Source organism: Eschrichtius robustus, chromosome 7, assembly GCF_028021215.1.
Source record: "Eschrichtius robustus isolate mEscRob2 chromosome 7, mEscRob2.pri, whole genome shotgun sequence".
Lineage (NCBI taxonomy): Eukaryota > Metazoa > Chordata > Mammalia > Artiodactyla > Eschrichtiidae > Eschrichtius > Eschrichtius robustus.
In genome coordinates this window covers 123,314,365-123,341,041 of record NC_090830.1, presented here as the reverse complement: position 1 = coordinate 123,341,041, position 26,677 = coordinate 123,314,365, and the positions used below count along the sequence as shown (strand labels likewise).

At 45.1% G+C, this 26,677-nt stretch overlaps 1 protein-coding gene across 1 annotated transcript in view; it reads right to left on the bottom strand.

The window, feature by feature from the left end:
• The window catches only part of VWA2 (von Willebrand factor A domain containing 2), a 43,255-nt gene that overhangs the window by 13,951 nt on the left and 2,627 nt on the right, over positions 1 to 26,677 (bottom strand). The window contains 7 exon segments of the mRNA XM_068547917.1: positions 513 to 645; positions 1,210 to 1,346; positions 5,324 to 5,515; positions 17,050 to 17,159; positions 22,814 to 22,895; positions 22,897 to 22,945; positions 24,249 to 24,323. Of these exon segments, the coding sequence (XP_068404018.1) occupies positions 513 to 645; positions 1,210 to 1,346; positions 5,324 to 5,515; positions 17,050 to 17,159; positions 22,814 to 22,895; positions 22,897 to 22,945; positions 24,249 to 24,323 (778 nt within the window).

The window sequence follows — 26,677 nt, the reverse complement described above, 5'->3', positions numbered from 1 at the left end:
GGGGGACGATCTGGGGGTCTGTGGGGCAGTGGCTGAGAGCCGGGCGGCAGGTGCTCTTGAATGCCTGAGCTCCGGTCCTGAAGAATCCAGCATTCTCCACGGCCTCCACAACCGGAATTCATCTAAGCACCTTAAGCCTCTTGCCTTGCTCAGCCCCCATACATATGGAAACTGGTGATCAGAGGGACCGAATTAGCAGACCACTATCCCAAGTCCGGACCACTGCCCTGTCAGACCAGCTTTTGGCTGATTTACCAGCCTTCAGAATGGCTGTGACCCAGGCCCTGGGCTCCTGGGCGGTGTGTCTAAAAGACTCTTGACACTGAGTAGCTGTGCCCCTGCCTGGGTCCCCGGAGCTCTGTCCCTGCCTACCTCCCAGGTCTCCTCCAATCCCTGTCACACACTCCACAGCCAAGGCCCCGGAGAGCCGCTCTCCCTGCAGCCCATGAGCACTTGGCCCTCCCCGCCCAGGCCCTGCCCGCAGGCTCTGACCCCACACCTTGTGGACAAACCTGGAAAAGGGACAGAGCGCAGCCAGCACGGCCTTGGTCCCCCGAGATCCCCTCCAGCACAGGGCCTGGCCGGCAAGCTGCCTGACCATCTCCAGCGTCCTGTGCTCACAGGGCTGAGGCTGGACCTTGCAGTCTGTCTGTGTCCACCGTGCATACCCGAGGCAGGGAAGACAGGGTTACGCCTCCTTCCTCTGCCCGTGGGCCCACCACCCTCAGCCCTGGCTCTTCCCCGGCAGAGTACACGGGGGAGGGGCAGCCGGTCTCCGAGCACCTCCTCTGCACAAGCCCCGCCCCACACCGCTCTTCCATCCTATGCACACGTGCACCTTTTGTACAACGTACTTCACTCTAGCTCCTGGATGGAGGCCGACGAAGATGACAGGGAACACGGGGATCTCACCCCCAGATGAGGCCTCCCTGTGCCGACAGCAGGGGAGCGGACCCCACCGGATCTGAGCCTCTCCACCCCGTGCGACAAGTTCGGAATTCCCAGCCTGGAACCCCACGGGGCCTGACACAGGGCGGGAGAACAGAGCAGAGTGCCCCAGGGCCGAGGGTGCTGGGCTCCATTCCTCTTCCCTCCCTCTCAGGGGGACCTCCCGAGTCCTGACCTCCAGCCTTGGGGAACCCTCCTCACCCCCAGCCCGCTTCCATACAGGCGACGCCACTCCTTTCCACGCGGAAAGGCCTTACTCACCCGGAAAGGCAATGGTGCACGTGGCAGAGCCGCTGAGGGTGCTGGAGAGGCCGTGGGCGGCGTCCCCCACCTGCTCGGCCATCAGCACGTGCTGCCCCCTCGGCTCGCTGGCCAGCGTGCGCGGCTCCACCCACTGATGCAGGAGCCACAGAGCTGCAACCTCATCCACCTAGGACGCAGGTAAGGTCTAGAAGTGAAGCACAGAAGGACCTCGAGGATGCTCAGCCATGGTCATAACGTGCACACGCTGCAGTCCACGAACTTCCTCAGAGGAGAGCCTCACCCTCAGACCGTCGGCTCTTATTTGAGACAGCGTCCTAACAGATTTAGTCGTCGGGTTTTGCAACCCATAGCTGATGAGAAAAATTTAACCAGAGGGCTTCCCTGGGGGCACAGTGGTTAAGAATCCGCCTGCCAATGCAGGGGACACGGGTTTGAGCCCTGGTCCGGGAAGATCCCACATGCCGTGGAGCAACTAAGCCCGTGCGCCACAACTACTGAGCCCGAGTGCCACAACTACTGAAGCCCGCGCGCCTAGAGCCCGTGCTCTGCAACAAGAGAAGCCACCGCAATAAGAAGCCCGCGCACCGCAACGAAGTGTAGCCCCTGCTCGCCGCAGCTAGAGAAAAACCCGCGCGCAGCAACGAAGCCCCAATGCAGCCAAAAATAATAAAAAAAAAATTTAACTAGAAAGGAAATGAAGGAAAGTGGTTCTAGGTGACAGCAAGAGAAGAACAAACAGGGACAGCTAGTAATAGAAGAAAAAAAAATCCTGAAGAATTATAAATAGTGGCCATAAGAACTCACAGGCCAGCAACATGAGGCCGTGTAGAGGCAGGAGCTGGCATAGTTTGACAACCAGAGGGCACTGTTAGTGTCCAGAACAGAAATGCTGTGGGGGATGATGACCGTAGGGCATGAAGAAAGGGTTAAATGATGCTGAGAAACCTGTTTTTAAGAAGACAAGGCAGTCAGTGACACATCTAGAATCCTGCCTATCAAAAATTCATCAAAATAGACCACGGCTTGGCAATACAGCAAAACCTTCATGCATCTCTAAACCTCCTAATGTCAAGCTCCCCATTCTCCTCTGAAGCCACAGAAACCAGACACTTTGCCCAGCACCTAGGACAGCGCCTGGCACACAGAGGGGCTTCTCAGTTCCAGACTCACATTAGCATTGAGTGGGCAGCTGTGCCGGGCCACACCCTTCGCTCTCCCGGCCCCCAAACAGACCTTCTTAAAAGCTCCCTGGGTAATTCAGATGCTCAGCCAGAGTTGAGAACGGTCAGAGAAGGGGCTCAATATACACTAAAAGGGGGAAAGAGTTTGAACAGGCAACAGTCTTTAATCTCACACTGCTGTGGTTCTCAGACTTTGGCGGCATCAGAATCACTGAGGGGCCAGAAAAACCACAGATTTGAAGCCCCTTGCCCCAGAGTTTTGGATCCAGTGCAGCAGGGCCTGAGTGTGTGCATTTCTAGCAAGCTCCCCGGTAATGCTGACACTGCTGGTCCAAGGAACACACCTGGAGAACCACTGGTCAACAGCGAGCTGGCCTCTTACTAGGAGTGGGGAGGGGTCAGGCAGGCCTGGAAGTCCAACAGGCTTTCTCAGCAGCCTCCTGTGTCTGCAGCTCAGGCTTTCATATCTGAGCCGTGCCCCCTCTTCTTGATTTCCCTACACTAGGGGTGCTCAAAGTATGGTGTGTGGGCCAGTGAAGAGCTCCAAACTGTTTCACCCTGATTCAGAATCCGGTAAGTACAGACACCAAGCATTTAGAAACTAATCGTACAGCAACTTGACAGATTCATTTTATGTCTGTTGGGTCAAATAATAAATATCTGAGTTTCTATTTTGTTTTTATTTCATCTTTCTAGTAACTCATTTTTATTGTATTTTTTTAAAAAAGTATCAGTTCATGATGGATTAGAAAAAAAACCAAACTGGACCTTCACCACAGATAGCTTGAGAAGCGCTACTCCAGCCAGCAGCCGGAGAAGAAAGCCCCAGAACGGGCCAGTATTTCCACCCATGGGAGATTCCATCCTCAGTGACAAACCTTTGGGCAAATACTACGTGCAAGGCACTCTATTCGGCCCTATGCGGGGATGAGGGTGGGCAGGGAGCCATGAAGTAACACCCACTCTCCTCTCTCAAGGGGTTTATATTCCTTATATCTGAGGACACAGAAAGAGCCAGCCATAAGGCAGCTTGTGTTTAATACCAACTTATTGGCCATGACGACACCAATGATGGTGGTGGTAGCTGTCATCATCGTCACCAGGACACAGCACAATCGGGGCAGCCCCATGGCACCTGCAACCTCAGTCCCCTTCTATCTTCTTCCTCTTTCTGCACTTGCTGGTCCACTCGGCACTCAGCTCCAGGTGATCTTACTTAGGCTTTAAATACCATCCTCAGTTTCAGTCTCGATGCCTGTCCTTTCTCCTGTGCTCCAGACTCTCATATCCAGCTCTCTACTCAGCTTCTCTACTTAGATGGCTAATACGCATCTCAAACTTGACTTGTCTGAAACAGAATTCAATTTCCTTTCTTCCTTTCCCAGTCTTTCTCATTTCAGTAAATAGCACCACCATTCACACTGGGGCTCAGGCCAAAATCTTTGATTCTTCTCTCACACACCCACGTCCAATACACCAGTCACTCCATTGCTCTGTCTTCCAAACACACATCCTAAATCCAACCATGCCTCAGCGGGGTCACAGCTGCTTCCCTACTGCAAACCATCATTATCTTGCATGTGAGCTGCTCCAAAGGCCTCCTAACTAGACTCCCCACTACCCCTATTACTGCTTCTCCCTCTGCCTCACCCACCAGTCTATTCTCTACCTTGCAGTGTGATTTTCTAAAAATGTAAGCCAATTCATGTAATTTTCCTGCTCAAACCCCCCCACCCCAAAGACTTCCCAGACTACTCATTACAAACTTTAGTCTCTACAATAACCCACAAAAGCTCTAGACCTAACTCCTGCCCACCTCTTCTACCTTATTTCTTATAATTCACCCCTTGCTTGCTGGGCTCCAGCCACTCCTGGCTGTCTCACTGTTTCTATAACACACCGAGCTAGCTACTGCCTCAGGGCCTTTGCACTTTCCATCTGCCTGCCTTGCCTGTTCTTTTCCCTGTTATTTGGAAGGCTTGTTCCTCACTCAAGTTTCTGCTCAAAAACCAACTCTTCAAAGGAGACTTGCCAGACCCCCTATCTAAAATAGCTGTCCTATCTATTCCCATCACTCTGTAACCTCCTCCCTACTTTATTTTTCTCCTTTGAATTTTATTTCCACCTGAAACTGTTACTTATTTATTCACTCACTTTTTTTTTTTTTTTTTAATCTAGTTTCTTTCCTAGAACAGAAGCTCCATCAGGGCAGGGACTTTGTATTGTTGTCTGTGCATCCTGAGAACCTAGAATAGTGTCTGGCATGAGGAAGACAACCTATATTTATTGATTGAGAGAATAAATAATGTACAGTTGGTCCTCTATATCTGTGGGTTCCACATCCATGGATATGGGTGGCCAACTAAGGGACTTAAGCATCCATGGGTTTTGGTATCCACAGGGGTCCTAGAACCAACCCCCTGCAGATACCAAGGAACAACTATACTAAAATTAATAAAGAGATTTCTATGTATAGGCACAGTGCCCAGACCAGAGTCATTTCACTTGATACCCACAAATGACAACAGCCCCATTGAGGTCGCCTCCATTTTCAGGGTTGAGGGCATTGAGGAACTGTGCCCCCCTCTCCTCTAGGAAGGCATATTCCTGCATCTGGCTCCTGACTCCTGTTTACCCCGAGGGACCCCTGACCCACGCTGTGCAGTTGGATGAGTTCATGAATTTCCATTTCTGCCCAGATAAATTGGAGTCAAGTTTCTGGCACTTGAAATCAAGTGTTCAGACTAAATTAAAGACGATGCAAACTCTCAGACTTCCAAAGACCTGGCGGTCCCCTTATGCCAGCAACAATACAGCAAAGTGAGGAAAAAACGGATCCAGGAAGGATCAGGATGGTTTTCCCAGCTCCCCTCTCTTCCCATGGCTGTGACGTCCCCAGGCTGACCCCATGTGACCAAATCTCTTATCCTGGGAAGCAGACCCCCACAGCAAACACAGTGATGCCCCTTTGCTTCAGCTGCTTGGCTGGCAGGGCCACATGCCCTTGGGACCTCCTGTCAGTGACAGTGATGAGGACCTGGGGCACAGAGGCATTTCTGCCCCCAGGGAATCCTTTATGCAGAAGGTATTTCAGAGCAAGGCCTGTCTCTGTACGTCCTCCTCTGAGCTCACCCAGAAGGAAAAAAACAAAGAAGAAAGAGTCAGCGGTCCAGAGGTGAAGTTGGAATGAGAGCCTGAAACAATGGCCACCTTCTTCCAGCAGAGGCTCAAAGGGACAATTCTAGCATGAGATACGCACTCTCTCACCATCTAAACCACAAGAATGATGAAGAGAAATGAACTTTTCCCCTGGACTTAACACTCCCCCTACACATCTCTGTTGTGTTATGTAACAATGACATTCTTTGTGTATGTGTTTGCTGTCTCTCCCCATGGTGTCTCCGGGGCACAATTTTCCTCATTTGCCTAACACCCACCTCCCATCTCCCCCTCCCCATACCATTCCCTTCTTGTTACAGCTCAACATCTCCTTGGGGTGGGAAAGCAGATAAATGAGCTTCATAAGAATTTATGAGCGTGAAGGACGGCGCTTTGATGCAAGGGTCTGATGAGGCCTCTCATCAGAGGCTTTGATGCAAGGGTCCACGATCACACCTCTCTGTCCCACTTCCAAGTTCAGGGTTGGGCGCTGGAAGGCTGAACCGTTTGACTGCTTTCAGATCAGGGCAGGTTACGGTGGTCCCATCTCATCAGGATGCTAAGATTCTCTAAGCCTCACAGCCTAGTTATAGGGACTGTCGACTGAGCTTGGAATCCCAGCGCAGAATCCCTACTAAAGCTCGTCATAGGAGGCTTGTGCAAACGTCCTCAGAGGGGGGACTGCCAGCTCTGACTGTCAACTGGGCAGAAAATAATGACTCACTACAATAGATTTTGGGCAAAACCTTTCAGTGGATGGTAATAGATGAGGAATCCCCTGCTCAGAGACCAGTAATACTAACTTAATATTTACTGTGCACTTACCACATGCCAGGCACCACTGTGCTGTGTGTGTGTGTGTGTGTGTGTGTGTGTGTGTGTGTGTAAAGGTGCTTGGCTCATATAATTCTCACCACAGCTCTGAGACAGGGGAGTTCAGAGAAGAGAAGGGCCTTAGCTAAGGTGACACAGCTCATGGGTGGTGGAGGTAGGACTTGAACCCTCCACTTCCAGAGCCCAAGTTCTTAACCATCAGGCTACACAGCCTGCCTCTCCCCAGCTACTGGAGGTCAGAACTGCAGTTGAAACCCAGTCCAGCTAATTCCAATGCCAATGGTCATTCCTCTGCAGACTTGGGCCTAATGGGCATGGAAAATGGGCGCCCATTCATTTATGTACTATCTAAGCAGAGACCACGTGGCCGGCAAAGCTTTAAAATATTTAACTCTATGGCTCTTTGCTGAAAAGGTTTGCTGACCCCTACTCTATGCTGTTCTAAATGGTTTCAAAACACTTTTCACCAAAAGCCAGGAGCTCCCTGTGCCTTCCCCCTGGCAGGGTTCCCCACAAGCCTCTGGCTGTGGCCCTGCATCCTTAGCTTCTCAGCCAGACTTCGCTTTCTCTCCTCAAAACACCCCCCGCACCCCTCGCCCATCTAATCATCACTTCTTTCCATATGGATTCAAAGCTTCTGGACCAGGAAAAAAAGCACTTGTTCTCCACAACTCTGTTCTTGTTTCTCATACAGGTCTACCCTTGGCCCCTCCAGAGTTAACCTTTGTTTTCCCTCTTCAATCCAGATTTTCTGAGTGGGTCTGGGCCCCCCTCTTCATAGCTACCAGCCTGTGGCTAGAGAGAAATTAAATTTCAAGGCCATGAGGGCTCAGACTACAACTCCACGGACCTCTGGGGCGTCCACCTTCCACATCACTTAGCACACAAATGCCCGTGCCGGCCACCCTCTCCACCTCTGCACCTGACCTGCTGGCTTCTGACCGACCGAGCGCAGGTGAGATTCCTAACAGCATGTGAACCCCGGGAAATGAGAAGAAACCTGCTACCTCCACTTTTCTTATGCCATGGAGTGTTTCCCACAGAGTCTGTTCTGAGCTCAGCGTCTGGCTCCAGACAGGAAGGTCTGAGGCCAGAATCTAAGGTTTTTCTAATTTCTCTCCAACGGGACTAAACTAGGTAGAAAGTGAAGGTTCACAGATGGACTGTTGTTTATGATAGAAACGCATGGAAAAGTGAAGGTTCACAGATGGACTGCTGTTTATGATAGAAATACATGGACCGATTAAGAACAAGGGCGTAGATACTAGTCCCGTGAGATACTGGCCAGCTAACCTTGGCAACATTACTTGGCCTGAGACTCCTGTTAAACCTGCTAAAGTAGAAAAAGTAACAGTATTGTTTGAGGATTAAATGCTGTATCCAGTGCCTGCTAGTACCTAGTAAGCACTCCATCAGTGGTCATTATAATGAACTACCTAGCAGCCTCTTCTAAGAAGTTTACCTTTTGAGTTAGTCTCAAATTCTAGTCAGCGTCAAAGTCCCTTAGGAGATTTACTAATGTGGATTTTCAGATTCCATCCTCCCAGAGTCCAAATTGGTGGGTGTGTGACCAGGCCTGAGAATCTATCAATACATTTTAAACCCACCTCCCCTTTCCCACCCCCAGTGATTCTGATGCAGGTAATGCATGGAACAGACTTTGAAAAATAATTCATAAGAACACTCACTGTAGGAACAGGGATGTTGATTACAGGAGTTTTTGTTGTTGTTGGTTTCAGCAATGGACAAAAATCCTGGAATCAAGCTAAATGTGTCCTTTTACGGGTCTGATTTACTACGTTGTAAGAGTTCAATTCATTGATTACATAACCACTAAAAAGGATCAACATGAAAAATAATGCAGCTTTATGCAAAAATACACACCAAATAATATTAAGTAAAAAAAAAAAAAAAGGGCAAAGTGCTTTGTAATTTTAACTATACTAAAAACTATGTTTAAATGTTAATGCAGCTTGAAAGAGGCCAGAGCTGGCTATAAAAGGCTTTGTGCTAAAGAAAGGGGTGATTGCTATTTCTGCAGAGCTACTCAAACATGGTACAACTTTGATAAAGCTACAGATGGGGTCCAAAAAAAAAAAAAAAATTAAATCACAGAAAACTCAGAGTCATGTTATGTGAAATTAATCAGATGATGGAACAGACATGCACAGCCCCCTAGCCAGAGTTCTAGGCATTCGGAAGCCAACTGCTGGTCGTGTTTTATCTGATTTTAGGTTATCATGGGGTACAACACTGGAAGGTTTGATTGTACTATTTTTTAAACTTATTACAAAGTAGCAATAAGGTGACTGTCACAGTGTCTTCTTAGCCATTTCAAAACATGCTTTTAGGGGACTGCATTGATCTGGAAAGGCAAGTGTTCTGGGTTTCAGGGAGAGCTGCGCTCGTCAGTCGAGAATTTAAAACTCCACTGAAGAAAAAGGGTAAAGAGCCCTGGGCAGGTCATCACTCCCATTCGGCCAACATTCCCCTGTTCTGATTAGTAAGAGCGTCTTAACGTTCAGTGTCCTCAATGACTCTGCCACCGTGGCCAAAAAACCAGTAACTGCCTCCTTTTCTTGTTTGTTGTCTTACAGCCGGCCTGGGATACACAAGTGCTAACCATTCTCATCCCCAAAAGAGCGGACCTTGTCCAGACACGTAAAGAGGCATCTTTCTCCACCCCACAGTGTCCTCATCTGGTGCATCCTCAATGCATCTCCACATGTCATGGGTTATGAATAACAGCCCTTAGGTACGACTTTCAACACAGCTAACGAGAGGCTCAACTAATTACTTAGGGGGTGGGGGTGGAAGGGGAGGTCAGGGAGAGGTGGGAAAGGACAGTTCCATGGGGCCTATTGGACGAGCAGTGCGACCCTGTGGTCCCGGCCAAGTCACCTGCTCCTTCTCAACCTCAGTATCCCTTCCATAAAATAAGGGGTTGGAAGAGGTACTGGGTGATCTCTACAAAGTACCTTTTGGTACCAAGTCCCTTAAATTGGCTTAGTTTTTCACAAGAGGGCAGGGCTGAGTCATTTGAGTCAAAGTCCCCCAGACGTTTCTGACTTTCAGTCCTAAATTTAAAACATTAGGTTACTTTTTCTTCTGCAAATGTTTGTGTGTATATTATATAATGGGTACAAAAGTTTTTTTTAACAATAAAATATTATATCAATAATGATATAATTCACATACCACAGAATTCACCATTTTAAAGTATAAATGTGGTTTTTAGTATAATTCAGAGTTGTACAACCATCACCACTACCTAAGTCCAAACTATTTTCATCACCCCAAAAAGAAGCTTTATACCTATTAGCAGTCATATCCCACCTCCCCACATCCCCTGGAAATGACTAATCTACTTTCTGTCTCCACAGATTTGCCTATTTTAGACTATTTCATATAAATGAAATCATACAATACGTGACCTTTTATGTCTGGCTTGTTTCACTTAGCATTTTAGCTAAGCATTTGCCTCTTGGCCATTTTGATGTCCTCTTTGGAAAAATGTCTATTTAGTTCTTCTGCCCATTTTTTAACCAGATTGTTGGGTTTTTTTTGTTATTGCTTGTATGAGTTCTTTATATATTTTGGATAATAACACCTTACCTGATATATAGTTTGCAAAATTTTTCTCCAATTCTGTAGGCTGCCTTTTCATTTTGTTGTTTGTTTTGCTGTGCATAAGCTTTTGAGTTTTATATAGTCCTATCTGTTCATTTTTGCTTTCATGAATAAATTACATTTTGTGTACCCATTCATCCGTTGGATTTTTTGGCTATGATAAACAATACTGCTGTGAACATCACTGTACATGTTTTAGTGCAGGCATATGTCTTTGATTCTCTTGGAGTGGAATTCCTAGGACCCGTGGTTAACTCTATGTTTAACATCTTGAGGAACTGCTGAACTGTTTTCCAAAGTTGCTGCACCACTTTACAATCCTACCAGCAGCGTATGAGGGATCCAATTTCTCCACATCTCTGTCAACACTTGTTATTGTCTGTCTTTCATTTTATCCCTCCTAGTGGGTGTGAAGTGGTATCTCATTATGGTTTTTTTTTTTTTTAAAGATTTATTGATTGATTGATTGATTGCTATGTTGGGTCTTCGTTTCTGTGCTAGGGCTTTCTCTAGTTGTGGTAAGCGGGGGCCACTATTCATCGCGGTGCACGGGCCTCTCACCATCGCGGCCTCTCTTGTTGCAGAGCACAGGCTCCAGACGCGCAGGCTCAGCAGTTGTGGCTCACGGGCCTAGTCGCTCCGCGGCATGCGGGATCCTTCCAGACCAGGGCTCGAACCCATGTCCCCTGCACTAGCAGGCAGACTCCCAACCACTGCGCCACCAGGGAAGCCCCTCTCATTATGGTTTTGATTTGCATTTCCTTAATGACTAATGATGTTGAGCATCTTTTCATGTGCTTATTGGCCATTTATATATCTTCTCTAGAGAAAAGTCTATATACAAGGTTTCTTATTGAGATGATGAAAATATCCTAAAATTAGATGATGGTAATAGTTGCATAACTCTAAAAATATACTAAAAACCACTGAACTGTACACATTAAAGGTGTGAACTTTACGGTATTTTAATTATATCTCAATAAAGCTGCTTTAAATAAATTAGTGTGTATAACACTCCTAGGCCAGGGGGCAGTGGGAAGAGACCTTTTAAAAGTGCCGATTCTAAGTATCACTGCCCAGAGTGATTTAGCAGGTCTGGAGACAGCCCAGGCACCTGCACTTTAACATATTCCCTAGGCCATTCTGACTCAGACCATCTGACCAAAGACCTCACTTTGACAAGTACTGCTCAGCGTGTCTGGGCCCAAGATACAGAAGGGAGGATGCCACTGTTCTCTACGGGAACCACTCGTGGAGGCCCCAAGGGTAGAAGGCTCCAAGGGAACATGGAAAGGTCAATGTACACTAATATCACTTTTAAAAAACATATTAATGTGCTTTTTCCTTTGAACTTTCTTGTATTTGACTTGCCGCTCATTCTGCACCCAAGGTCAGAGGAAAGGGCTGGGATAAACAACCTAAGATAAAGTCACTGGGGATGGGTGCAGTAACAAGATGGCTGGGTAGAAGGACGTGAGCTCACCCCTTCTCACAAAAACACCAAAATTACAACTAACTGCTGAACAACCATCGAAAAAAAAACCGCTGGAACCTACCAAAAAAGATATCCTATATCCAAAGACAAAGAAGAAGCCACAACAAGATGGTAGGAGGGGCACAACTGTGATAAAATCAAATCCCATACCCGCTGGGTGGGCAACCCACAAACTGGAAAATAATTATATCTCAGAGGTTCTCCTATAGGAGTGAAAGTTCTGAGCCCCACATCAGGCTCCCCAGCCTGCAGGTCTGGCATCAGAAGGAGGAGCTCCCAGAGCATCTGGCTTTGAAGGCCAGCAGGGTTTGATCACGGGAGCTCCAGAGGACTGGGGGTAACAGAAACTCCACTCTTGGAGGACACACACAAGGTCTCGTGCACACCAGGACCCAGGGGAAAAAGCAGTGACCTCATAAGAGCCTGGGCCAGACCTACCTGCTGGTATTGGAAGTGGGGGTAATTACCTTAAACATAAACAGATTAAATGCTCCAAACAAAAGACACAGACTGGCTGAAATGGATACAAAAACAAGACCCATGTATATGCTGTCTACAACAGACCCACTTAAGATCTAGGGATACATACAGGCTGAAAGTGAGTAAATGGAAAAAGGTATTCCATGCAAATGGAAATCAAAAGACAGATAGATTAGCAATACTCAGATCAGACAAAAGAGACTGTAAAATAAAGACTGTTACAAGAGATAAAGAAGGATACTACATAATGATCAAGGGATCAATCCAAGAAGAAGATATAACAATTGTAAATATATATGCACCCAACATAGGAGCACCTCAATATATAAGGCAAATACTAACAGCCATAAAAGGAGAAATCAACAGTAACACAATAATGGGGGGGGGGGGGCTTTAACACACCACTTTCATCAATGGACGGATCATCCAGACACAAAATCAATAAGGAGACACGGGCCTTAAATGACACATTAGACCAGATGGACTTAACTGATATTTATAGAGCATCCTGTCCAAAAGCAGCAGAATACACATTCGTTTCAAGTGCACATGGAACATTCTCCAGGACTGATCACATGCTAGGCTACAAAGCAAACCTCGGTAAATTTAAGAAAACTGAAATCATATCAAGCATCTTTTCCGACCACAACACTATGAGAATAGAAATAAACTACAAGAAAAAAACTGTAAAAAACACAAACACGTGGAGGTTAAACAATACGCTACTAAACAACCAATGGATCACTGAAGAGATCAAAGAGGAAATCCAAAAATACCTAGAGACAAATGAAAATGAAAGTATGATGATCCAAAACCTATGGGATGCAGCAAAAGCAGTTCTAAGAGGGAAGTTTATAGCAATACAATCTTACCTCAGGAAACAAGAAAAATCCCAAATAAACAACCTAACCTTACACCTAAAGCAGTTAGAGAAAGAAGAACAAACAAAACCCAAAGTAATTAGAAGGAAAGAAATCATCATAAAGATCAGAGCAGAAATAAATGAAGTTGAGACAAAGAAAGTGATAGAAAAGATCAATGAAACTGAATTCTGGTTCTTTGAAAAGATAAGCAAAATTGATAAACCTTTAGCCAGACTCATCAAGAAAAAAAAGGGAGCAGGCTCAAATCAATAAAATTAGAAATGAAGAAGTTACAACTGACACCAAAGAAATACAAAGGATCATAAGAGACTACTACAAGCAACTATATGCCAATAAAATGGACAACCTAGAAGAAATGGACAAATTTTAGAAAGACACAATCTCCCAAGACTGAACCATGAAGAAATAAAAAATATGAACAGACCAATCACAAGTAATGAAATTGAAACTGTGATTAAAAATCTTCCAACAAACAAAAGTCCAGGACCAAATGGCTTCACAGGTGAATTCTATCAAACATTTAGAGAAGAGTTAACACCTATCCTTCTGAAACTCTTCCAAAAAATTGCAGAGGAAGGAACACTCCCAAACTCATTCTATGAGGCCACCATCACCTTGATACCAAAATCAGACAAAGATACCACAAAAACAGAAACTTACAGGCCAATATCACTGATGAACACAGACACAAAAATCCTCAACAAAATACTAGCAAACCGAATCCAACAAAACACTAAAAGGATCATATACCATGATGCAAGGATCGTGGTATATCTCAGGGATCCAAGGTATATCCCAGGGATGCAAGGATTTTTCGATATCCGCAAATCAATCACTGTGATATACAACATTAACAAACTGAAGAATAAAAACCGTATGATCATCTCAATAGATGCAGAAAAAGCTTTTGCCAAAATTCAATACCCATTTATGATGAAAACTCTCCAGAAAGGGGGCACAGAGGGAACTTAACTCAACATAATAAAGGCCATATATGACAAAACTACAGCCAACATCATACTCATGGTGAAAATCTGAAAGCATTCCTCTAAGATCAGGAACAAGACAAGGATGTCCACTCTCGCCACTTTTATTCAACATAGTTTTGGAAGTCCTAGCCATGGCAATCAGAGAAGAAGAAGAAATAAAATGAATTCAAATTGGAAAAGAAATAAAACTGTCACCGTTTGCAGATGACATGATACTATACATAGAAAATCCTAAAAGAAAACTACTAGAGTGCATCAATGAATTCGGTAAAGTTGCAGGATACAAAATGAATACACAGAAATCTGTTGTATTTCTATACACTAACAACAAAAGATCAGAAAGAGAAATTAAAGAAACAATCCCATTTATCATTGCATCAGAAAGAATAAAATACCTAGGTAAACCTACCTAAGGAGGCAAAAGACCTGTACTCCAAAAACTACATGACGCTGATGAAAGAAATCAAAGCTGACACAAACAGATGGAAATATATACTATGTTCTTGGACTGGAAGAATCGATATTGTCAAAATGACTATACTATCACAAGCATGCTACAGAATCAATGCAATCCCTATCAAATTACCAATGGCATTTTTCACAGAACTAGAACAAAAAAAATTTTAATTTGTATGGACCCCGAATAGCCAAAGCAATCTTGAGGAAGAAAGATGATGCTGGAGGAATCAGGCTCCCTGACTTCAGACTATACTACAAAGCTACAGTAATTAAAACACTGTGGTACTGGCACAAAAACAGAGATATCGATCAATGGAACAGGATAGAAAGCCCAGAAATAAACCTACGGTCAATTAATCTATGACAAAGGAGGCAAGACTATACAATGAAGAAAATACAGTCTCTTCAATAAATGGTGCTGGGAAAACTGGACAGCTACATGTAAAACAATGAAATTAGAACACTCTCTAACACCGTACACAAAAATAAATTCAAAATGGATTACAGACCTAAACGTTAAGACTGGATACTATAAAACTCTTAGAGGAAAACATAGGCAGAACACCCTTTGACATGAATCGCAGCAATATCTTTTTTGAGCCATCTCCTAGAGTAATGGAAATAAAAACAAAAATAAACAAATGGGACCTAATTAAACTCAAAAGCTTTTGTGCAGCAAAGGAAACCATAAACAAAACGAAAATACAGCCCACAGAATGAGAGAAAATATTTGCAAACGATGCAACCGACAAGGGATTAACCTTCAAAATTTACAAAAAGCTCATGCAGCTCAATATCAGAAAAACAAACAACCCAATAAAAAAATGGACAGAAGACCTAAATAGACATTTCTCCAAAGAAGACATACAGATGGCCAACAGGCACAAGAAAAGATGTTCAACATCGCCAACTATTAGAGAAATGCAAATCAAAACTACAATGAGATATCACCTCACACGGGTCAGAATGGCCATCATCAAAAAGTCTACAAATAATAAATGTTGGAGAGGGTGTGGAGAAAAGGGAACCCTCCAACACTGTTGGTGGGAATGTAAATTGGTACAGCCACTAAGGAAAACAGTATGGAGGTTCCTTAAAAAAACTAAAAATAGAGCTACCATATGATCCAGCAATCCCACTCCTGGGCATATTTCCAGAGAAAACCATGGTTCGAAAGGATACATGCATCCCAATGTTCATTGCAGTGCTGTTTACAATAGCCAAGACATGGAAACAACCTAAATGTCCACTGACAGAGGAATGAATAAAGATGATGTGATATGCACAATGGAACGTTACTCTGCCGTAAAAGAATGAAATAATGCCATCTGTAGCAACATGGATGGACTTAGAGATTATCATACTAAGTGAAGTAAGTGAAACAAAAACAAATATATGATATCACTTATTTGGAAGTGGAAATGATGATACAAATGAACTTACGCATAAAACAGAAACAGACTCAGACGTGGAAAACAAACTTATGGTTACTGAAGGGGAAAGGTGGGGATAGGGATAAGTTGGGAGTTTGGGATTGACATATACACACTACTATATTTAAAATAGATAACCAACAAGGACCTACTGTATAGCACTGGGAACTGTGCTCAGTATTCTGTAATAACCTAAATGAGAAAAGAATCTAAAAAAGAATAGATATATGTATATGTATAACTGAATCACTTTTCTGTACAGCTGAAACTAACACAACATTGTAAATCAACTATGGTCCAATATAAAATAAAAATTTTAAGAAAACTCACTGGGGGTCTCTGGGACCTGTAGGACACCCAGAGTTCCTGCTGTGCCCAGTGTGGGGATTCTGGCTTATTGAGAGCACTGGGGCCCTACAGAGGCCCGAGGCCGATTAAAGGACCTCAGAGCCTTTGCAAGCAGAGGTGACGGCTGTACATGGCGGAAACCATGGACTTGAGTGGAACTTCAGGTCCGCTAGGGCAAGAGGCAGCAGGGGGCAAAGAAGATCCAGAGATCAGAGTGGCAGGTGACAAATAAAGGCATTCTTCTGTGAGGGCTTATGAAGAACATTGTGTGTGTGTATGTACATGTATACACATGCATGTGTATAACACACATTTATATCCATGTAGCTGTATATGTGTATGTATATAATACACACATATATTTATACATAAAATATATGTATACACATATATGTACGCGCATATACACACATCAGCTGGCTTGTGAGTAAAATTATGACTCACTACATATATATATATTTATAGGATGTGTATGTGTATGAGCACACAAACAGAAATTCATCATTTTTAAAGTGCTCTCAGTAACAGAGGAGCACTTACTCCTTTTAGAGCACAGAAATGAGGCTCCAAGAAGCATGGTGAATTCTCCTGGCTGTGTGGTCACCAGGGATAGACCTGGGAGAAGGACCCAGGGTTCTTCCCACCACCTCACGCTCTTAACCTGTCTCCACCTTCACCAGCCCTTTCTCCCAGCTGACAGCCACACACAATAACAGCAAATCTTTTTTTTTTTTAACTTGCATTTAAGTTCCCACCTGGGACATTATCATGTAATAAGGGGCAGCTTTGAGAAGGGAATTCTTATCACCCGCTGCGCTCCGCTGGGCTTTTGGAAGCCGGGCCACAGCCTCTCTCTGTGAGGTCGAGAGCAGACCCAGCCCTTCAAGGGCGATTCTGGGAGCAGCTAGCTTCATCCTAACCACGGCAGTAGCTGATCGTACTTACTTGAAAACCATCCTCTTGATTCTTGCCTTCACTTCCTGTTGGGTTGAAAATGCATTCATGGGGAATTCCAGACGAGGGGCGGAACTGAACTGGGCCGCTCCCACCCTGACCTGCAGTGGGAGACAGAGCGCCCAGGGGCCGGAGAGCAGGGTCAAGTCACAAACATCCCTAAGAGGAAAGAAGGGACGAGAAAGGTTAACGACCCTGCCTCCTGCCCACTCACAAATACCAGTGCTGGTATTCCTCTCATCTCCTTAAAAGAAGGTTCCAAAGACTGAGAGGACAATCTGGAAGGAGACGGTCAAATCTGCCCGTGCTTCCACACTGACCACCACCAATTCGACCCCCATTCCGACAGCTGTCTGGGCGGAGCTGTGAGCTTTAGGGTCTCTGCTCACACTTACTGCCTCCCAGGTGTAAGCACTGTTTTAAGCCTTCTCAACTCTTTATTACATGTAATCCACAGAGGTGCTATTCCTGCCCACATTACTGCTGGAGAAACTAAAATAAAGAGGATACAGGTCTGGCCCAGGGCTAGTAAGAAAGGAGCGCGGCCTTTGGACTTGGTGCCTGTGATCTTCACTAAGCCTGTTATGCCGATCACCTTCTCAGCAGCCAGCACAGGACTTCAGCTAAACCCCCAACCAGGGGTGTCACAGAAGATGTCCGCAGCCACCACACACCCATCCTTGGTTGGGGGGCCCGCTCTTCCAGGCCTCCTCCTGCCAAGCTAGGGAAAGGCCAGACCTCCAGGCCAGAGTCAGACTGGGGGACAAGCAGCTCCCTAACCGGAGTCGAGCACTATTGGAGCTGAAGTTCCTCTGTAGCGGAGGTCGTGAGAGCCCCTGGCGATTCCGGATTTTGCATCCTCATTCAGAAGGCCATAGGAGAAAATCCAATGCCTTGCAAAACCGGAGAAGGGAAACTGAGTAAAGTCATTCCCTGGATCCTTAAGATTAGTGTGTGTCAAGCAGAGAAGGGTTTAAACATTTAAGCTTCCTCTTGAGGGCCTAACCCCTGCATCTAGTCATTGGCTCTCTAAACTCCTGGAGAAACTACATTCTCAGTTACTATTCTCACAATTAACCCCGATTCTGGCCAAGATTGCAAATGAGCCAAGTGATTCATATTTAAACAACGACGCTGATGTTTTCTTGCTCTGTGAGTTCCTTCACTGCTGACCCTTAACAGGCCTGGCGCTTGGGAGCCGATCAAAGCACTTGGCCACACCAGGCCGGCTGCACCTGCTCCCAGGGAGCACAGCCCATTGGACTTTCCTCCCACAGGAAGTTCTGAGGAGAAGCTGTTGGGAATCTTAAGTAGGAAGAAATTTAAGTCTTGGGTGGGCATGTGAGGGAGAGGGACACCGGAAAGCAGAGTAGTAGAGAACCTCAGGAAGGAGTTTCTGAAAAGCGACCCGTTTAAAATCTCCCTTGAATTTAGCATGTAATAAAGGGAGCATCTCAAACTATTGGGAAAAGATGGTACAGTCAGTAAGTGATACTGGGACAACTGGAGAGCCATCTGCAAAAGAATAAAGGATAAATTGCAAATGGATTCAAGATTTAAATGTCAAAAATGTAGCCATAAAAGTTCTAGAAAACTTGGGAGAATTCCTTTGTGACTTCAAAGTAGAAAAGACTTGCAATCCAGAAGTTGTAAAGGAAAACTGATAAATCTGACTACACGAAGAAAACTTCTACAGGGCAAAACATATCATAACACAATCTAAAAATGAAGACAAAATGAAAAGTTATTTGCAGCTCACGTCAGAGACAAAGGGTTAGTTTCCCCAATATATAAAGAGTGTCTAGGAATTGATATGTGTAAAGACCAACAATCCAACAGAAAAATGGGCCAAGGGTATGAACAGAGATCACAGAACAGGAAATATAAAGTGGTTCTTTAATAAGAAAAGATGCTTGACTGTGTTGCACTGAGATGTAGCAAAAAGCCAGATACAATGTTTGCAGGGGGAAATCAGTATTCTCAAACACTGCTGTAAGAACATAAATGTTATGGCATCCATAGAGAGCAATTTGTCAATACTTATTGAAAATTACTAATGCATGGGGCTATCGGGAATTTATCCACAGCTATATACTTCTACGTGTGTGAAATGACATACTTACAAGCTCACAATATATTTGTAATAGTGGATGTCCATCAATAGGGGCTGGTTAACTAAACCTTGGTAAATCCTTACAATGGAACATTAATCAGCTATAAAAAATGATATAGTGTATATGCCTATATTAAGACCTATATTACCTATCTACCTAGATATGGGAAGACTTCCAAGATAATGTGAAGAGAAAAAGGCAAGGGATAAAACTGTGTGTATAGCATGCTATCCTTTGTGTTAAAAGGGCAAAAATCAGAATATATATTCATATTGCTTATATTTGCATGAAGCGATTCTGTAAGGATGCTCAAGACAGCAGGGTTGGGGGGCTGGGCAAATAGAAAATGTGTGACTGGGAGGGATATTTTTCATTGAATGTCTTCCTTTTTTTGAACCATGTAAATGAATGAATTAGTTTAAAAACTCCCTTGAGACCAACAGCTGGGTGTATTTACTTAAATTAAACAGGAAGGAGCCAACTTCAAAACAAAACAAGATGGAAACAGCTTGAGTCAGTAGTCAAGGCATTTAATGTAATTGGTGGTTTGGGAGCAAAATAGTTACCTTTATCTTCAGTTTACTGTATGCTCAGAAGCAAGCCCGCCCAGATTTCTCACCACACTGTAATCACTCTGCTGCAATCATTATATTAGAGCCAGGAAGTGAACTTCTCAGCTTAAGGGTTGAGAGGAAGACTTTTTAAATACCTTAAATCCACCTCAAAACAGAGCCCCCATAAAAAGCTTTAATTTATAGCTGCTTAAAAATTTCTTCCTGGAAAGTAAAATTAGGTGCAAATCAAATCCCTTGTACATGGAGATAAGATGATGACACCAAAATGCAGCAGCAAACGCATAAAACCTGAAGCCACAAGTCAGACCGAAGCATCTAAAATCACCCTAATGCAAAAAAAAACCCTTCGCTAGCAATTCCATCAAGTCTGAGCAGCTTGGAGGTGGAGGTTCTTGTTTGCTCGTGAAATAGACACCCAACTCCTTTGCTCACCAGGTCTTGCTGTGAGAAAGTTTTCTCACGACAAGCCAAATACAGCTCCCTCAACACCCAGACTATGTCCTCTTAATAAAAGAAAGCCAATAGGCACCCTCTTTCCCATGAAAATGATAATCAGGTTCCCTCACATGGAAACGTCCAGGCCTCTCACTGTTCCGTCTCCTTGTTGTGGGCACTGTCTGGTTTGCCAATATCTAACCTAAAAATGCCACATTCTAGACGTGGTTTGGCAACATTGAGATGAAATTCCCTGAAATCTGGGGACCTGTGTGTTGAGACAGTTGCTCCCAACAGCACCATCCATCAAGTTTTTCTGTCATAGTTTTCTTACCCTCTGAGGATGCTGAATTCCATCAGCACCCACCACTTCCGCAAACACAGATACACATACACACACCACCATGTTGCCTGCTGTCCACGTGCTATGTGATTGTGACAGCAGAATGTGAAGTCCTGGGCTGAGAGTCAAGAGCACCAGTTCTTCCACCAAGCTTAGCTCTCTTCTAAGATTGCTGTGTGACCCTAGGCAGTCACTTGGCCTCTCTGAGCCTGTTTCTTCAGTTGTAAAACATTCTCTAGTAATCCATACAACTCTTCCCTTCCAACTTGCCATCTGCTGGGGTCTCCAGGCCACCCATTTCAGGACATACTCTATCCATGCCAAGGTCAACACTGTTTGAGCTTTATGGCTCTTCCTCCATGAAAAAAATTAGTGAAACTTCATAGAGAATCACTTCCTTTTAAAATCAAGGCCCTGTGTGTAGGAGGGTAGAGATTCAGCTGCCCTTGGCCCTGACCCTCTGAGGGTCTGTGATGGGTTGACTTCACGGTTGGAACTTCCAGGCTGTTCATGCCTCGATGGAATGATGTCAGCTATAAGCATGCAAGACGGCCTGAGGTCCAGGGTAATGTGCTCACTCTCCGCAAATGACATGTCATTCTGGAGAAAATCTGGCCCTCCTTAAAAGCCATTATTTTGCTCCTAAATCCTAGAGGTTTTTCTAGGATTAACTCAGGAATGTCATCTTGGAAAACCACTTCCTTCCTTGACCTGTATGTGACTAGCCCCTAATTCAAGTAATTATAGCTTTCCAGACCAAAATGCCCTCCTTAAATTTACTTGATTTTTGAGTCAGTTCACGTGGTTCAAAATCCATAAAGAATAAAGAAGTTTATACCGATGGGCCTCCCCCTGGACTTGTGCCCCATCTGCTCAGTTCCCACCCTCTCCCTCAATGGGAAACCGCTGCTCTTAGCCTCTTACAAATCCCTCCAGGGTTGCTTCATGCACATACAGACGAATACAAATACAGACTCTTTTCATCTCCATTTTCCATAAAAGGTAACACATTATACATACCATTTGTACCTTATTTTTACACTCAATTTGTTTTGGTGTCTTTCCACATCAGTGATTTTCCTCATTCACTTTCTAAAGCTGCCCTGTGTTTCATTATATGAAGACACCATAATAGATTTACCTGTCCCCTGTGAGCAGGCCTTTGGGTTGCCTGAAATCTTTTACAATTACAAACAACACCGCAATGAATAACTTCGTATGTGCATTATTTTGCACCTGTGGGAGTATCTGTAGAATAAATTACTGAGTCAAAGGGTCCCAGCCTTTGTAATTTTGATAGACACTGTTATTACAGATTCCTCTATAGAGAGGTTGCACATTCCCACCAGCAGCGCATGAGAACACTGGTTTCCTACAGACTTGCCAATGGAGCATGACACCAAACTTTGGATTTTTGCTAATCTAGTTAAGTGAAAAATGGTGTATCGGTCAGAGATTTGCTATTACATTGAGTGAGGTTGGGCATCTTTTCCTATGTCAAAGGGCCATCTATGTTTCATTTTCTGGGAACTATCTGTGTTCATTGCCCATTTTTCTGTTGAGCTGTTCCAAAATGCCCCTTTAGCAACAAGAGCCACAGCTAGCGCACTGCTGACATTTAAGACTTGCTATTTGAAACCAGGAAGAACAAGAAATGAAGATACTGGCTGGATTGATTAGGCAGGAGCTGTTCCTTTCAAGTGAACAGAGAGGGTAGGAGCTGTGTTTCATATTACGACTCTAGTCTTCAGAGGCAGTTATAGTTTGTCTGCCAGCATGCTTTCCCTTTCCCACTGTTCTGTAAACACAACCTCTCTTTCTAGTGGGAAATCCAAGTGTTCATCCCCACGGCAAGAATGAGGATAAGCACATGCCTCAGGTTTGGCCAGACAAGCTCTTCCCTTTGACTTCTGTGATTGGTCAAGGGACTGTCATGTGACCTATGCCTGTCCAATCAGAGTCCTCCCTGGGACTTCTTCCAGCTCTACAGGGTAAGAAGTCTACTTTCTTTTTCCTGGGGTGACTACCTGGAGGGACAATGTAGGGCAACTTTGCTATGTAAGGAAAACCTGCCTGGAAAGGAAGCCAACCGAGGGAAGCAAAATGGAGATGAGAAGAAAAAGAGAGGGATTGAGTCTTTGGATCCCATCGTGCCTAGAACCAGGATTCACCCCCCTTAGTCTTCCTGGTTCCACAAGCCAGTAAATGCCCTCTTCTGCTTAAGATAGAATTTCTGTCACTTACAGCCAAAGACGCCCTCATACAAAGACAACGAGACTTGCACTCACCCTCCTGGGGTTGATGTCCAGAGCATCACAGACCGTGATGGCAAAGTGCTTGGACCTTTCAAAGCTCCCTTTCCCAATGCTGTGAGCCGTCGATCAGAAACAGGACGTCTGCCGTAGCCGAGCACCACGTCACTAGGGGAGAGGGGGCCAGAATGGGTGACAATCAGCTTCCCTACAGTCTGGTCCGCAGAAGATCTTACTCCCAAAGCAGAGTGGAGGCGGAAACAACCTTGTGGTGGGTCAAGCTCCTCTAAGCCCAGTGGGAGAAATAACACTGGAGAAATTCTGGGCCAGAGGCAGCCCTCCTCTGCAGCAGGGAGCACCACCTACCATGAGCACGACTCATGAAAGTCTGTATAATAATGGAAGAGTCTAATTCAACAACACTAACTGAGCCGTATGAGAGGAGGGGCTACTGGGCCAGTGAGGGATACCCAGGAGCCTTGGCTCCTGCCCTCAGGGGTCACAATCTTGTCTGGGACACAGCCAGGCACCCTGGTTCATAAGGCTGCATTACCCAAGAGTCTACGTAACGATAGCCAGCACTGACTGCATCTTTCCTATATGCCAGGTGCTGCTTTAAACACTTTATATGTACGAATTTATTTAATTCTCATAACCACCTTGAGATATACTATTTCTTTATTTTTCAACAGTTATATTGAGATAATATTCACATACCATACCAGTCACCCATTTAAAGTATACACTTCAATGGTTTTTAGTATATTCACAGATATATTTATCACCATCACAATCAATTTTAGAACATTCTCCATCTCCTCAAAAGGAAACCCTGTACTCTTTAGCTATCAGCTCTCTAGCCCCCTACCCCCACCCCTAAACAGATTTACAATCTACATTCCCATTGGAGAGATAAGGAGAGCAGGGCACAGGGCAATTCAGGAATTTCCTAAGGCCAAAGTACCAGAAAGTGGTGGAGCCGGGAATCAAACTGAGGCTGTCCACACCCTATCACCTCACCAGGAAGATGCAAGAGAGCAGAAGTCAGAGAAGCACCAGTGAGAAGGCGCCACCTGGTAGCAGCATGCAAGGGGGATTTCACCAGAGAGGGAGGGAAGGGACTGCAGGGTCCCTAGGAGTGGGCGGGTGTGGCTCGAGCACGTGGAGGGGATGACGAGCAGGAAGGAAGAGAAGGAATATGGCAGCAGACGAGGCTGGTTGCGTAGACGGTGGTCACACAACAGAAGACCTTGAAGCATGGGCCAAGAAATTCGGCAACAGGGACCTTCCTAGGGTTTTTACCCAGGAGAGGAACTTGGTCAGGCCCCTGTTTGGGGAAAATGACTCTGGCCACAGCATGAAAGAAGACAGGAGTGGGGCAGAAAGTGTCTGGAGTAACATGGCTTCTCTTGAGTCCATCACACAGAGGCTGAAGTAGGTGTTTAGAGGGTTCAGTAAAACGTGGGCTTACTTTTGCTGGTGACTGAAATCTTCCCAATGGTCTCCTTGCTCACGTGGACTTCCTGAAGAGGGAGGGATGGGGGCACTAGGAGAGAAAACACCAGAAGCAGTCATTACAAGGCAGAGAGGAGAGGAGTCTTAGTCTCCACGTTATATGACCAGAACGAACGGGTCACAAGAGAGAAAACAGGAAAGTGAAAGAGTTTAATGATATTGTATCTTAAAAATTACCAGATAGATAACATAAATAATTCCCTCCGCCCCCACCAATTGCCCCACTTCTATCAGGTATCTTTGCATTTAAATTTGGGTATTTTGAAGAGAAAAATTAAAAATATATACGGGAGGATATAGAGAGCCTGTGATTCTGATGAGTTTTGTCCCTGGGTAGGCATGATAACTGAGTGCCCCTCTGGGGTGTAGCATCTTGCCATAAACATTAACCTTGGACGTGAACAGACAATTCATAGAAGAAAGAGAATTCATAGAAAAGCACAAGGAAAATTTTCAAACAGGTGACAAAACACTTTAACTCAAACAATGGGATACCCTTTTTTTTTTTTTTAAACTATTCGAGACCGTTTCTTTTTTTTTTTTTTTTTTTTTTTATTTTTGGCTGTGTTGGGTCTTCGTTTCTGTGCGAGGGCTTTCTCTAGTTGCGGCGAGCGGGGGCCACTCTTCATCGCGGTGCGGGGGCCTCTCACTATGGCGGCCTCTCTTGTTGCGGAGCACAGGCTCCAGATGCGCAGGCTCAGTAGTTGCGGCTCACGGGCCCAGTTGCTCCGCGGCATGTGGGATCTTCCCAGACCAGGGCTCGAACCCGTGTCCCCTGCATTAGCAGGCAGATTCTCAACCACTGCGCCACCAGGGAAGCCCGGGATACCCTTTTAAATGTGAAATTTAGATGATCCAGTTTTAAATTTAAATGTAACTGGGGAAAGATTAAATCAGGAAAAGCTTTTCCAGTGGTGGCACTGTAAATGGTACAACCCTTTTGGAAAACAATTTAGCCAAATGAATTAAGGGTCATCAAAGTGCTTAGGCTCCACAGTATCGCACCTGGGAATTGATCCAAAGGAAAAACAACTTTAGAGAAGGGAAAATGTGCACCAAGACACTCCCTTCAATGTTATTTGTTTCAGAGGAATGATGGTGATAACAAATATCCAAAGAGAGAGAACTCTCAGTAAACACTGATACATTCATTCAATGCAATTAATATGAACAAGGGCTAAAAAGTTTTGGGGTAGAAAGTTTGTGGATACATCTTTTTTCTTCTATGTGATACCCAGTAAAATTGTAATAATGGCATATGAGCAGCCAACAATTTTCAAATTAAACCTTGAGGGCAGGTAACATGCCAGGTGCTCAACAGCAAGCCAACCACGATGAAAGTTCTGAAGACAGTGAGGTGCCACTTGGAGGGACTATTTGAAAAGCCAACTGTGCACGGTCACTGTCAGAAGAAGCAGACATGTAGATGCTTATAAACGTCCATGTCCGCTGGGTAAGCACAGTGGGCACAAAGTGAGGGTGGGCAAAGCCCAGGAGCCGGACAGGCCAGGAACGGGGCAGATGAAGGAATGTGAGATGGGGTGGGGGTGACTGCTGAGGAGAGAGGTAAAGGAGAGGGAGCCAGGCGGGAGTGGGGGTAGGGTAGGAATCACACAACACAGGGAAGTTGGGCTCAGGGGGATTTGCCCCTGCCAGGAAGGCGACCAGGAGGAGGACACCAAAAAACGATGTCAGGTTCTGGGGGGCATGCTTCTCGTTGGCAGCAGCCCCTGGAGTTCATTAGGCCAGGGGTCCCCAACCCCCGGGCCATGGACCGGTACTGGTCCATGACCGGTTAGGAACCAGACTGCACAGCGGGAGGTGAGCGGCAGGCAGGCAAGTGAGCGAAGCTTCATCTGTATTTAGAGCCACTCCCCATTGCTCGCATTACCACCTGAGCTCTGCCTCCTGTCAGCATTATGGTGAGTTGTATAATTATTTCATTATATATTACAATGTAATAATAATAGAAATAAAGTACATAATAAATGTAATGCTCTTGAATCACCCTGAAACCATCCCCTCCATGCCGGTCCGCGGAAAAATTGTCTTCCACAAAACCAGTCTCTGGTGCCAAAGAGGTTGGGGACCACTGCGTTCAGCAACTACCCCCCCTTGGCTGGTCCCAGCCCCACCTTCTGTGGCTCCTCTACATTCACTAGTCCCTGAAAAACAAACTAAACCAGTGTCTACTTCTCCCCCGACCATATCTTTTGAGTTCCTGCTCACCTGATATGCCCTCCCCTTAATCTCTACTCGAGTAGAAGATGGTTTCAGGCCAAAATGCTGAACCAGCCATTAGCTCCACAGTCAAAAGCTGTCAGACAAGTAAGTAGATGTCATGAAGTCCAAGAAAGTCCGCCACTGCCATTTTGCCACCAGAGG